Genomic DNA, 15048 nt, shown 5'->3' on the forward strand with positions numbered 1-15048 from the left:
TATGTAATGGCATGCCAAATGTGGGCTATTTGTGGTTAGTTGTATGTGGCCCAGATATGTACCCTGCTGAAAAAAATCAGACAAACCATTAGGCATATTCTATTGGTTTCTAATGGTTCCTGGTGGTTTCTACTGGTTTCTAATGGCTACTTATGTTGTCCTAATGGTTTGGTTTGTTTTTCTAAGGTTCTAATATCTCCTACACAAATCTACAGGACTTCAACGGTCCCTACTAACGTTTCCTACGGGAGTCTAATGGTTCCTACAGGAGTCTTCTATAGGAGTCTTAATGGTTCCCACATAAGTCTTATTGGTTCCTACAGGCGTTTCTATACACTGAAACAAGTCAATCTAAGAATAAATAATTGTAAAATAATTAATCCTGTGATAATAACAATACAAAACAAAGTTTGTCTCTAGACATGAATATAGCAAGTTGTGAATTATTCTACATTTGTTAAAAACACAAGTCATTTTGATTGTTTTCCCTAACAAGCTGTATGTAAGCGGATCAACAAATCTTCTACACTTTGTATTTACTCCGACTGCCCTCCCCCCCCTGTGGTGCATTCTGGGTATTCGCGCCAAACGCCTGAGCAAAGACAAAAGGAGAAATTTGAAAAATGGGAGTCTGAACTGTTAAGGTAAGAATTTAGTTAATGTTATTGATATAGTTGGTTACTTACTACAATCTTTCAGGTTTTACATTGTTGTAGAAATAAGTAAAATAACTGGAGGCACTTGATGTAATTTGTAATTAACAACAGTGGCTTCAACAGACTTCTGTGTAACTTGAAACAAATGTTAGCAAGTTTTAAAATACTTGCTTCAAATGTAATTTGAACCTGACGTTTGCAAGTGACTATGATTTAAAGTAAGCATGGATGTGTTTTTTCTTTCACATTACGTTAATCAGACAGCGCTGGGTGCCGGTTTATGGCTGCATGCAGAACCAGAGTGATAGAGTAAACTAACGTTAGTATGCATTTCTATCTATGGCACTGTGCAGAATCCCTCTCTATCGGCTAACACCGGGGGGGTTAGCTGTTAGCCAGGGGTGTTCGCGACACACGGCGCCCCTCGGTAACTCCTCACTAACGGCTAACCGTTAATGGCTAACACCGTTAGCGAGGCAGTAGCCGTTAGCGAGGGGCGCCTGGTGCCGCGAACACCCCTCGCTAACGGCTAACACCCCGGTGTACGGGGCTACCCCTCGCTAACGGGGTTAGCCGTTAGCTAGTCCCGTTAGCGAGGAGTGTTAGCTGTAAGTCGGCCGTGTGTGTTTGGGTTTGTGTGGCCGGTTTTTGGTCGCAGCGGTGGCTGCTAACTAGCAGGTAACTTAGCCTACATCTAGGTTGTTAAGTTAGGTCTGCTTGTTAGCCACGAACCGCAGCAGAGGGCAGAGCGAGCCACGCTGCAGGTGATACACTGCGCCGAGTTCTCAAATAGAGCGCCCACTGTACAGGGGGCAGAGTGAGATGCGTGCTGCATAGACGATCTCTTTAGTGGTCAGTTACTATGTCATTGTGTGCTTATCAGATGATTTATGGTGTCAAGCACACTGGTGAAGGTATGCAAAAACAATTGTTGTGGGGAAAGTGGACACATGTTAGATTATTTCAGTTTATGGACCAGACAAAAAGTAATTTTTGGGGGCAGAGATTCTGGTCTTTCACTGAAAAAAATGTCGTGACAGCCCAGTCTAAAATGCAGCAAAAGTAAGCCTGATGAGGCTGTCAGAATAAAATGCATGACTCTGTTCTGTTTTTGTTGCTCTGTGTCTCTGTGATTCTTTTTTTCTGTATCTCAAGATCTCACATTACTGGGGAAGTTGGACCAATACACACCCAGGCTGTTGAGCCTCTAAGCTGTTGGGAAGAAACTTGATGAGACCTGTGACATGGTAAATGAGGCATGTACTTATTGCAGTTAAATAGTTAGTTATATATTAGCATTCTGATGTTTGTACTTAGCATGATCTCCTTTCTTTTTTTATAGCACAACAGCATTGAGTCCAGAAGAGAGGATGTGATCAGAGGCCTCATTCTCTATCTTGGTGAAAAACAGAGGAGCTAATCAAGGCCTACAAGGTAAAGAAAACTGTTTCAAAGCCCAGCCTGTTTGAGATGAGGTTGTGCAATCCAGAATAGCTGATGGCTCAGTGGTATTTTAATTATTTTTTTCTTTTTTTTTTAAAGAGTGCCTATGTAGAAATGGATGGAATGTTATGATTTTAGCATCTAATTATTAATGATTTAGTAAAAGTTGGAAAATCATCAGATGTGGATGTTATCCTGCACGGAGAGCAGGCTGCTGCTAGCACTGCTAACGGTAGCCACACAGCATGTCAGTGGTCAGAGAAGATGACACATTTCATTAACATAGTTCAGTTCATTAATGTGTGCCACTAAGTGCCAACTATATCAGCATTTGGTTGTTGAACAGTGGGATCAATGGTATCTATCAAACAGCTCCTCATTTAAATAAAAACGGAGTTCAGTTGTGTTCAGTGATGATGGAGAAGCTGCTGCTGCCGAGCTAAATGCCATCCCAATGTCTGACAATGCATGGAACATGACGTATAGCAACAGCAAAAATATTAACAGTAATGATAGCAATAATAATTATTTGGGGGGGTGCAGCTGTTATTTTCTTCTCTGAGGGGGGGATGTTGTAGAAATTTGTTTGGCAAGATCTACAAGCAGGCTGATGTGAATGTGTGTGTGATGTGGGTACTGAATGTGGTTATGCATTGCTCCGGTCGAGCACTTATACCGGTATGCCAGTTTACTCTGACACAGGCTACATCCATATTTTCATTTTCTATGTCGAGATACTGCCGGACTCGCTGCCACCTTTTACACTAGATTACACTATTTCTGGTGACGACAAGCGATGTTTGAAACATTCACATGACCAGTCGTTTAATCAGGAACATCCCTAGTGCTTTATATGTGTATTCTAACAACTTAAATTGCAGCAATGTGATTGCATTCGTCATCACAAAATTTAAATAAAGTAAAAAAACTGTTAAATAGTTTCATGAATTTCTTTTCCATTCAATGCATTGGGGGGGGGGGGGGGGGGGGGGGGGGGGGGCATGTTAATGGCCAAACACACTGATGGCTGTTGGAATGTAGTGCCAATCATATTTATTGGCTAGTCATCAGATGTGTCACTTGTGAACTGTACTGTGATATTCATTAATTTGTGTGTTTGTATGTGTGTGTCTGACTTCTGATGCCACAGACCAAGAAATCGAGACCAGGATTACAAAATGGTTGCAGAAAGCACCTGATGGGAACAGCGGAGGAAGTGAGTAAATGAGAATGATGGACAGTGAGAGAAGCTCTCATGCGTAATGCATTTTAGACTTTTGATCTGAACTCTCTTCACCTTTTGTAAGGTGCTACTGCTGGTGGTACACATGGAGACGTAATGTTTCTATGCATGGTGTGAAAGTCTGTGCCAAGTTGTTTTGTCTAAAATGTTCAGTGTTGGTTTTTAAACTGAAGATATGGCAGTGAATGTTAAATTTGTAATAATGTTCTGTAGACTCTTGACATGTTGTGTTTGCTGACAGATATGTTGTAAGTATATGTTAAGGTATTATGCAACATTCCGCTGCATTGTATGTTTTTGAACAGTCTATGTTAGTGGCTCTCAACTGATGGTCGTACATGTGAATGGAAAAATCTCAGAGTTTTATTTTGAAGTCTATAATTTCTGATACTATGCTTTTATTATAAAGGATGTGTGTTTACCATGAATGCAGCATGGCTGCAGTCATATACTGCCAGCTATGCAACTTTTCAGTGTTAAAATGTTGCCGCTTTTTGAATTGTGAAAAAAGTACTGAATGTTCCGATGCATATTGCACTTATCTGATAACACTTTGCATTGATTATTCAATATTGGAAATGTATTTTGGAAATTAGCTGTGAAAATAAAGTCATTTGTATAATTGTACCTCTGTTGTTTTTAATCCGGGCCAGATGCAGCATGGATTAGACTGACGTCTGGCCCAGCTCTGGTCCACACGGGGCACTTGCACTTGGCTGACATACTGCAAAGAATGACGCCCCCCCAGTGGCCAAGATCTGGTTAGCCAGAGCTGGCTCACTCATGGGCCAGCTCTGGGCCAGTTGAGGTACTTGCACTTGGGTGACATACCGCAAAGAATGACGGCCCCCCAGTGGCCCGGATCTGGTTTGCCAGAGCTGGCTTACACATGGGCCAGCTCTGGACCAACTGAGGCACTTGCATTCGGCTGACATACTGCAAAGAAAGACGGCCCCCCAGTGGCCCGGATCTGGTTAGCCAGAGCTGGCTCACACATGGGCCAGCTCTGGACCAACTGAGGCACTTGCATTCGGGTGACATACCGCAAAGAATGACGGCCCCCCAGTGGCCCAGATCTGGTTAGCCAGAGCTGGCTCACACATGGGCCAGCTCTGGACCAACTGAGGCACTTGCATTCGGGTGATATACCGCAAAGAATGACGGCCCCCCAGTGGCCCAGATCTGGTTTGCCAGAGCTGGCTTACACATGGGCCAGTTCTGGACCAACTGTGTGTGTTTGCAGTTGGCCCAGAGCTGGCCCATGTGTGAGCCAGCTCTGGCAAACCATATCCGGGCCACTGGGGGGCCGTCATTCTTTGCGGTATGTCAGCCGAGTGCAAGTGCCTTATGTGGGCCAGAGCTGGGCCAGACCAATTTTGCTATGTGGGGAGATGATGATGATGAGGTGGAGGAAGAAGACAACGGAGATGATGAATGGAAGCCAGACAAGAATGACAAGGAGCTGAGTGAGGACCAAGCTGAACCGAGACCATCGAAGACGACGAGAAAGTGGCGAGTCAAACATCTGGGAGACAAAACAAAGAGACGGAAACAGAAGGAGGCGTCGACTGAAAACAGTGACGCTGCTCTGTCCTGTAAAGTCTGCCAGGCTCTGCACAGGTCAAAGAACATATTGATCAAACACGCCTGGACTCACGTGGACGATCCGGAGAGGCTTTGTGGAGCGTGTGGTGAAAGTTCAGAGTCTGCAGACGAGCTGAGAAGTCATCTTCAAACTCACCTGAAGACACACAGCTGTGACATCTGTGGAAAGTCTTTCCTCACTGCTGCTAGCTGAGGATCCACAGCAGCAGCCACACAGGAAAGAAGATCTACTGCTGCAACATTTGCGGCAAATCCATCGCCGACTTCCGAGCGCTGTCCTGACACAAGTTGTTACACGTGGGGATAAAACACTTTTGCTGTCAGGTTTGTAGTCCGGCAGATTAAGTCCAAATTCCAGAACAATCGTTCACTTTGTGATACAAGCACCAAATTTGGCATGAATAATGCAGAGACCCTACTTTTTGAGAAAAGCCTGTTAGCCACCTGAAAATCCAATATGGTGGCCATTTTTCAAGATGGCGGCCACATAAAATGTACCAAAACCCCTTTTTTATTGTAGAATGGTAATGGCTGGGCATATTTAAAAGATCTAGACATCGAATTGTATGTATTTTGAGTAGACAAATCCAATGATGCAACTAAAAAAACTGTTTCAAGGTAGGGGTGGGCGATATGGGCAAAAAACAATATCTCGATATTTTGGGGGATTTTGGCGATAATGATCATCTGTCGATATCCTTTAGCGCTGAGGGCTCTCAAAAACTCTTTTTCCGAGTGCCCAGCGGTGTGAAAAGTTGAACAGATTTCAACTTTAAGAAAAACACTAATTTATTTTCTTTAAACTTTAGCATTCAAGTACAAATAAAAGAAAGACTCTCCATTTTTGTACTTTTGTACTCAATAATTGAACTACAATGTAGAAATATTGAATTCTGTAAACATTCAGCTGTCAGGTATGGAGCCAGAACGGTGACTTTAAAATTTGGCATCCAAAAAAAAAATTGGCAAAACCAGTACTGAAAAAAGAAACATTGTCATTGAAACATTTGTATTGAAAACAGTTGTATTGGCATTGAAACAAGTATTGGCACTGAAAAAAGAAAGTAATTCAAATAATTCAAATCCGACAATCTTATCATTTTATTTTATTGGGATTTTTTTTTGTGTTTTTCAATGACAATCTTACCAAATTGTAGCCGGCCGTCTCTGGGCAACACAGAGCCCAACTACCTCGCAGACTTTTCTTCAAGCTCTCTGCTGATGTGTCCAAGTCTCTGTGTATCTGGTTCTGTCCCGGAGCTCCCGAGCCCCGCTCCTATATGCGTATGGAGTGTGGTAGTAGTAGTACCGGAGTGCCGAGCACGGAGCATTAGCGACAGTTAGCATAACAGTAGAACAGCCTGTTGCTCCGAGCCGGGGCTGCAGCGCCGACAGCAGCGCCCTGGTCTGCTCCCCGAGCTCTGTGCCACCGCACCACTACCGGAGACCGGACCTCCCTAGCTCCGGTATCTATATGCGTATGTAGTGTGGTAGTAGTATGGAGCTAACGAGCATTAGCCCCAGCTGTGTCGCTCCGAGCCGGGGCTGCCTCGCCGACAGCAGCGCTCCGTCTGCTCCCCGAGCTCTGTAACACCGCACTGCTGCACACACATACAAAGACCGGACAATAAAGGAGAGTGCTGGGAGAAAAGTCAGTCAGTTATGAAAATATGTGTCTGTTACTTGATTACAGCCGTCTGTTGTACTTTACTATGAACCACAGTAGCACAATCACTGACTTTACCCGCATACTGACGTGTTGAGTTTATTCGCTTCGACTCAAAGGAGTCATTGTAGGAATAGTGATATTATTCACATGAACTGAGTTTATAGGGGAGCTCAGGAGCTCCGGTCTCCGGTAGCGGTGCGGTGGCACAGAGTTCGGGGAGCAGACCAGAACGCTGCAGTCGGTGCTGCAGTCCCGGCTCGGAGCAACAGGCTGTTCTACTGTTGTGCTAACTGTGGCTAATGCTCCGTGCTCAGTGCCCGGTACTACTACCACACTCCATATGCATATAGGAGCGGGGCTTGAGAGCTCCGGGACAGAACCAGATACACAGAGACTTTGACACATCAGGAGAGAGCATGAAGAAAAGTCTGCGAGGTAGTTGGACTCTGTGCTGCCCAGAGACGGCCGGCACACGGGCGCTAAATGGTGTATTATGGCTGGACCGTCCAGCCCCGCCTTCCCGCAGGCTGCTGCCATTACCTTCTCAAATGATATGCAAACCACGCTCTACTTACCCCTCCCCTCAGGCCCCTCCCTCTCGATGCCAAAACAGTGACAGAAAGTTGAAACTGAAAATCAGTGACACTGAAAAAAAACTGACATTGTAAAAAAAATCTGTCACTGAAAAAAAAGTGACATGAAGAAAAAATCTGAAGATTGTCATTGAAAAATACAAAAAAATCCCAATAAAATAAAATGATAAGATTTTCGGATTTGAATTATTTGAATTAGTTTCTTTTTTCAGGCCAATACTTGTTTCAATGCCAATACAACTGTTTTCAATACAAGTGTTACAATGACAATGTTTCTTTTTTCAGTATTGGTTTTGTTTTCAATGCCATTTTTTTTTTTTGGATGCCAAATTTTAAAGTCACCGTTCTGGCTCCATAGTCAGGTAAATTGTGCTGCAGTGCAGACAAACAAGAGCATATGATAAAATAAAAACAGTAGCATTTGTAACAGTGCAAAGTGCTCTATGCATATTTTGAGAATTATTGCGCATCATCAAGTCTATCTTATGGCCTTATTAAACAAATGACTAACTTCAAGTTCCATCCAGGATTGTACAACAACAACAAAAAAATCCAAAAGAGACATTTGCTTAAAAGCTTCACTAAGGGTTTTCTCAAATATTGTTCAAAAATATAGAGATTTGTAAACAAATGACATTAATGTTGAAAAAAAATCCACCATTCTAAGAAAAAATACCCAGTATTATCACAGCTATGGACAGATGCCAGAAACTTTGCAGAACTTTGAACAAATAACATTCTAGGCTAACAGTTCACTGATTAGGCTACTTCAGATTATGAGCCAAAAACACCAGTCTGTCCACAGCCATTTTTAGATAGAAAAGACGGCACATTTGCTCCAAGGTTAGGGCGGCAATTTGCTGCCCTGTCATTCTAAAATATTCCTCCTTTTCCAAAAGCCACCTCTGGGTTCGGTGTAAACATGTGACGTGACGTGAAGCTCGAAGTTCGGCTGTGAACAGTGAGACAAAGAATTTGTCATCAAAATAAGAGCGTTACATTTTACCCAATCAGAGTTTAGAACTGGGTTCTTAGCGGGGGGCTTTTAATTTGAAAGTAGCAACCGCTCCTAGCTTGGCGCTAGCTAACAAGCGGACACAACAATCATCCGAAGTACCGGTAGCTTCAGGGACTGGAGGCGCCTGGATTTTCTCTCTGCCATCACGACGCGCTGCTAAACTGTTGCAAGGAGGATGCTAGCGAGAGGTCATGTGATCACGTAGGCCCACTGGTGTGTGACTGAATCCTGCTATGAGAGAGCGATGCTGCACCTCGTATTAAGTGGATGTGAGGAGTTTCCAGGTGCGTTTCAATATTTTTGCCGAAGTAATTAAAATACTCGATAATGGAAATTTGCACCTCGTCAAGACAACAATGACGATATTATCGCAAATGATATATGTCGCCCACCCCTATTTCAAGGCTAGTTTTCAAGATGGCGGCCATTTTTCGACTCATATTCACAGTTTTCTGTAAAATTTCATCACACATGAAGTTTCAATTATGCAAAATCTTTTTATACTCAAAATGTTTCATCAATCTCAAAATGTTGAAAAATGTCTTCATAAAGGCCTTCACACACCTATCTGACTTCCGACCGTCGTCAAAAAAGGCAGTTGGACTGATCAGTCGGCTCCTGTCTCCCTGAGGCTGTCAAAAAAGTGTCTCCAACACACCTGAACAACCACCGACCTGACCATACGTTCTGCATTTACATGAATCATAATAAGTCTCCATACAGACAGCGCTTATCCATCTTATTCCTAGCTAGCTCCTGCTAGTGGAAAATATAGCTCTGACTAGTCAAATTTGGGACACTTGGTTAAATGTTGAATATCTAGATAATGCAGCCCATGAGCTGAAAATGAAGTGCGGAGTTATTCCATTACAATCTATGGCGTTATTTCTACTGATATGCATCCCAGAACACCACAATACTCCTCAAACAAAAAATCAGAAATGGCCAGTGTCACTGGCTATTAAGTTTATTTTGCCTACGGCATGATGTCAAAGCACAACCAGCGCACACTGGTGGCATCATTGCTGTGAGACTCAACATTAGGTTCAGTGTCAGCTAATTAGAGCACTGTTTTTTAACCCTGTTCCTTGGGGAACACTATCCTGCATGTTTTAGATGTTTCCTGCTCCAACACACCTGATTGATTATCGGCCAATCATCAAGCTCTGCAGAAGCCTGATGAGGAGGCATTCATTTGAATCAGGTGTGTTGGAGCAGGAAACATCTAAAACATGCAGGACAGTGTTCCCCGAGGAACAAGGTTGAAAAACACTGAATTAGAGTACTTACCGTAGTTGTAGTGTACTAACTGTAGTTATAGCAAGTATAGCTTAGTGTCCCAAATGCTATCTAATTAGCCTTTTATATTTACCAACTAGTAGTTTAGTTCGTTGTAATATAGTTAGCCGCACCTGAATTAACAGGATGTGCCAGTGCAGGAAAGCTGAGCCAAGTGTAATGGGGCTTTAATTACCTGGATGGTGTACAGATCACACTAGATGAATGATCGGGCTAGGTGTAGGGCACTTTGATGTTTGAACCTAGTTGTGTCCCATATCTGAATGTGCTTTTGTATTTTGTATGGTTAGGTGGTAAAAGGAAAGCCCCTCGGCCTCAACTATTACACATAATGGCTGCTTCTAATCCTCTGAGTTCTGCATCTCAAACTGACTGGAGAAAGTGTTGTCTTTGTCAGACAGATTTAAAGGAAGAGTTGAAATCTCCTCCAACTCATGAACCATGTAGTCCTGAGAGCAATGGTTATTCCAGTGATTGCCACTAACATACTACTCTTTCAAGAAGTCAACCAGTTGCCAGTCCATGTCCTGGTTGGATGATGGAGTGGGCATTGAGGAAATGCTGAGAAGGAACAGTGCAAATTATCACCAAAGCTGTCCTTCTATCAAACCTCACTGTTCTATTGAAATAAAAAAAATCTATACAAACAAAAAGAAAACAAAATGAATAAAGAAAAACATGCACTTACTCAGGGCTTGACGCTAAGCTTTTTTCCAAGTAGCACTGTGCTACCATGCTGAAAAATTTAGTAGAACACAACATTTTTTTTTTATGTTATAACTGGCTCTTTTAAACTGGAAGAATGTCCCTGCTCCAGCAGTCAACATAGTCTGGTCTCCTGACCCACTTGGAGCTAAGCCACCTCTCTACAGCTGGACTTGGGTCATAGCTCTCCAGTGGAGGCCGCACGAGGCTGATGCGCATCAGGTCCTCTGTTGTGGACACGGCCAGGCTGCTTCGTGTGGAGGTCTTAAAGCCTCACAGCTGCAGCCCCGGCTGCCTCCCAGTGTCCAACATAAAAATGTCTTCTTCCTGGCCCGCTTGGCCAGTAGATTCGAGTTTTACTGGCCCCATGTGTAAATGAAAATAACTATTTTTTTGAAAAAAAAAAAAAAAAAGACTTGTTTATTTATTGAAATTGTTCCCATTTAATTGTTTAGAGAGTCTGTCCCTGCAAAATCAGTATGATCTGGCAATGATGGCAAAAAGTAACAGGGGTTTGCGTAATAACAAGTATTAAAATTTCAAAATTGAAATTACAACATATTTAATATTTTGAGATGTATCATTTCTCTCACTCCTATAATTCTGTTATCATTTTTCAGGTGATTGATTTTCTGAAAGCACTGTACAAACAATACCATTATTTCTCCCGATGTGGAGGGATCAGTATACCTGGCTGAACCACCGTGACGGCGTAATGTATTGTTAAGTATGTCGGCAGTTTCTGGCAAAGGCTGACCGCGGTGGATCATTTTTTAAAGGCACCTATAATAACCACACCCTGACATGTAAATGTGACATCTGTCTTGATTCATTTAATTTAACTCAAAATGTGGACAACTGACTGCATAATATATGAATCAGAAACAGAAATGCTTTACAGCAGCTCCCATTCAAAGTCAAGAATATGCAGAAAAATAGTAGTGATAATAATAATAATAATAATAATAATAATAATAATAATAAACTATATATGCTTCATATTCATAATAGAAGCCTACTGCAACTGTACTTTTTATTTTACCATTAAATGTTGTTGTATACATTATCATATTCTATAATGTTCTGTCATGGAGTACATCACTTCACTGCTAACAGAAAAGAGAGCTGCTCACTGCCAGTTGCAGCTTCTTATCTTGATCTGCAGTCTTTGTTAATTTTTTGTCATGATTGTTATTATTAGTACTTAGATTATCAAAAATCACAGTTACATGTCAGGATGTGGTTATTATAGACAGATTCAATATTTAACTGTCATGTATCATCACAGTAACAGCGTTACATAAATTAGCAGCTGTAAACACATAAACACATTATAAACACATCATGTGGTCCCCTTTAAACGCCGGGTGAAGGTGTATATTTTGGTAAATAACCGCCGGTTCCAAATAAATGCCGAGTCTAATTTATTTTGAAAAAACATCAAAGAAGAAGACGTGACCACTGACACTGCACATTTTTCTTCTTCGCCTTTTTCATGTGTTGTGCCCAGGATAATGCCAGAGAATTCACAGAGAAGCTGGCGAAGTTTGTGACATTTTCATCCCGTATTTTGGTGAGGAGGGAATTAAACGCCTGTCCCAAATAAACGCCTGGTCTGTTAAGTGATTGAAACAAAAAACACGTCCGGCTATTATTTGGTATTTTACAATAGTTCCCGCATCATCAGCACGAGCTGAACAATAAATCTAACACAGCAAGAGAGGCGGGACTTAAGGCAGAACAGCCAATCATCAGCCGGTCAGTCCCAAAGCCGGTGTCATGTTTGAAGCAGCAACAGGAGAGGGAGAGGAGGCAGGGGTGGGCGATACTGCAAATTTTGGTATCAATCTGATACCAAGTAAATACAGGGCCAGTATTGCCGATACCAATACTGATACCGATACTGATCATTGAGTGATTTATTACTTTTTCCTTTAACTAGTTGAGCATGATTAAGATAATGATGAAACACAGGACAAAGATTTTAGCGAAATAAGAAAATTATATTTAACTTAACTAAATCTATAACCTATCTGCATGTAGCTTAAATAGAAATAATGGTGGTCCTTCAACAGATACACAAAGGTGTTATTATATTCTGCCATATTCAAACTTCAGGTTTGAGGTAGGCTCTATATCAATATAAGTATATATTTTTAAGTTCCAGTTACAGTGAACCTGAGTGAGCGGAGTGAGAGAAGTGAAGAGGAGCGCTGCGCTCACACAAACTCTATGAAGGAATACAAGTGATTTGCTGAATTTATAGAAGAAAAACTACAACAAAAATATCGATCTCATCACGCTAGTATCGATCCGATACCAATACTCACCTTGGTATTGATACTATCAATATTTGGATCAATCCACCCACCCCTAGCAGCTGCAGCGAAAGCAGACACAGAGCGGCCGGAGAAAGTGAGCAACTGTAGAGAGGCGTTTGTGCAAAACTGCGGATAAATGGCAGAAAAAGTGTGGGTGTTTACTGCTCGGTGCTCACTTAAACAGCAAAACGGTGCATGTACTACAGTTTCTGTCGGAGTCGCACTGATGCGACTGAATGTAATTTTCTTTTCGCACTGGAAAAAATCAACTCGCAAATGCGAGCAAAACATTCGCACTGTCGAGCCCTGCTACTTAACCTGGGAAGTGTGCCCTGTTCAGTTCAAACCAGTGATCATTTCTCATTCATTTTAAATATTCTATTGATATAAAATGTATCAAATGTAACAAAACAAACAAACAAACAAAATGCCAAAAACAGTGAGAAAACAATTAACTAAACTAACGAAAATTTGTACAAAAAGGCATTATTTTTGCCATTCATTGCCGTCTATCTTCACAATTTAACACATTTTTTGACTTTTTATCGAAGAGTTAAAAAGCTCATATCCTTTCACCTATATATAAATATCAAGATCATCAAAATATGATTATCCAATCTCAATCCAGGTCAAATACCAAGTCTAATGGCTTTCAATGGCGGTTGTATTGGAAATTGGCGGCCATATTGGATTTTTTTGTGTGGCTAACGGGCTTTTTGGAAAAAGTTGTTCCCAAAGAATATTTGTGCCAAGTTTGATGCTTGTATCAGAAAGTGAACGATTATCTCACTAATCTGCCGGACTATTGTGGGAAGCATTTAGGAACTTCTGCGAAACTGAAACTGCACGAGAAAATTCACTCAGAGCGAGACAAAGCATTTCTCTGTGACGTTTGCTGCAAAACCTTCTACACGATAGGTGAGCTGAAGGTTCACCTGAGGACACACACCAAGGTGACGATCACCTGCACTGAGTGCGGCAAGGGCCTGTCATCTAAAGAAGCTCTGAACAGACACATGATCATCCACGCCAGGGAGAGGCCGTACCAGTGCTCAGAGTGCGGCCTGCACTTCAATCGCATGAGCAACCTCACCGCACACATGAAAATCCACACGGGCGTCAAATCGTACGTCTGCGGGGTTTGTGGGAAAGCTTGTGCTCGCAAGACGTATCTGACAGTCCACATGAGGACGCACAGCGGAGAGAGACCGTACGAGTGCATCGTCTGCAAGAGAGCCTTCACTCAGAGCCACTGTCTGTAGACACACATGAAGAGCCACCAGGAGGTGGAGAAGGCAGCGGAGGACGGACTCAAGTCCACCTGAAGTGTCAGAGTTTCTTATTCTTCTTTTAGATTTTGATGCTCTGGAAGTTTTACAGACGAATGTTCTGAGGTCACAGTTGCTGCTGACTGTGGTCACAAACACTGAGGGGGGATCAGCAGCGTTGGCTCCCGGCGGTGCCGGTCGGTCCAGTGCTGAATGAGCTGGACCGCATTCCTCCAAATTCTGCTCCCTGCTCATTGGAAACAACTGAACCAGAAAACGTTCTGTGGACTCAGGAGACTTTAACTACGGGACCTCACAGACTGCAGTGGAATGTTTGAGGCCTCATAGTCATAGCTGTACTGTAACATATTGACTTCAGCTGTTGTTCAATAAATTCTGAGCGTTTCTGCCTAAAATAACTGGACTTGTTCCTGGAATCATAACTGATAGATAAATAAAGCTGCAACAGAAACAAACACTGAAGCCTCTTTAAAGCAAATATTAGGTGGATTCTTATTTACTTCTCCTGTTATTCTGTGATATTTTATCAGTTTGAGCCTCTAACAGATCGTCAGTTCATCTGAAGCCAGCGAGAAAAGTCATTCTTTAAAAACTGACTTTAAAGCTCTGAGAAACATCTGAATGTAACATTTAGCACTTTATATTAAAAGATTCCTGTCAAACAATCAGAGTTCATCACTGATGTTCTCGTAAACAACCACCAGAGGGCGACATGAGCTCTGCCCAGGTTTAGTTTTCAGAACTGCACTAAATACACTTCTGAGGTATTTGTACTTTACTTGAGTATTTCCATTTCTGCAAATATGTACTTTTTACTCCACTACATTTATTTTAAACACTGTTTTAGTTACTTTACAGATTACATGCTGCCTCAGAGCTGAATCAGCACTTTTTAAATTCATTTATTTGATGAACAATCAGATTAAACACATCTTATATTCATACAAATAATCTGAAAGTGCTGAATATACTTTAGTATTCAGTGAGAGAGTGGTGAGGGAAGGTGACAGTCTCAGTGTTATAAACTCAGCTATCAGTCTGGTTTTCTGCACTACGTCAGTCAGTGCGTTTACATGCACAGCTTAGTCAGATTACAGCCATAGTTCGACTATACTACTCAATCAGACAACTGCAATTATCTGAGTATACATGCCGGTGAGAAAATCGGATTACTGGGCCGAAGCATGTCATATCCGGTACGCTAGGT

The 15048-nt window shown here is 42.1% G+C and overlaps 1 protein-coding gene and 1 long non-coding RNA gene across 2 annotated transcripts; both read left to right on the forward strand.

The window, feature by feature from the left end:
- Positions 1-1820: 1820 nt before the first annotated feature.
- LOC115590095 (uncharacterized) lies at positions 1821-3398 on the forward strand. The gene is made up of 3 exons (XR_003985657.1): positions 1821-1903; positions 1999-2090; positions 3250-3398. It is a non-coding gene; the product is annotated as an uncharacterized LOC115590095 (long non-coding RNA).
- A 1325-nt stretch (positions 3399-4723) lies between these two features.
- On the forward strand, positions 4724-13814 carry LOC115590360 (gastrula zinc finger protein XlCGF7.1-like). The gene is made up of 2 exons (XM_030431710.1): positions 4724-5033; positions 13471-13814. The coding sequence occupies exons 1-2, from the start codon at positions 4724-4726 to the stop codon at positions 13812-13814; spliced, it is 654 nt and encodes a 217-aa protein (XP_030287570.1).
- The last annotated feature ends 1234 nt before the right edge of the window (positions 13815-15048 follow it).

The sequence above is a fragment of the Sparus aurata genome, chromosome 10 (genome assembly GCF_900880675.1).
Source record: "Sparus aurata chromosome 10, fSpaAur1.1, whole genome shotgun sequence".
Taxonomy (NCBI): domain Eukaryota; kingdom Metazoa; phylum Chordata; class Actinopteri; order Spariformes; family Sparidae; genus Sparus; species Sparus aurata.

Excerpts from the sequence above, each read along its gene's own strand:
- LOC115590360 (XM_030431710.1), top strand. The coding sequence starts at position 4,724 with ATGTGGGGAGATGATGATGATGAGGTGGAGGAAGAAGACAACGGAGAT. Across the intron at positions 5,034-13,470 it reads GAGGCTTTGTGGAGCGTGTG|GTGAGCTGAAGGTTCACCTG; the intron begins GTGAAAGTTCAG and ends TCTACACGATAG.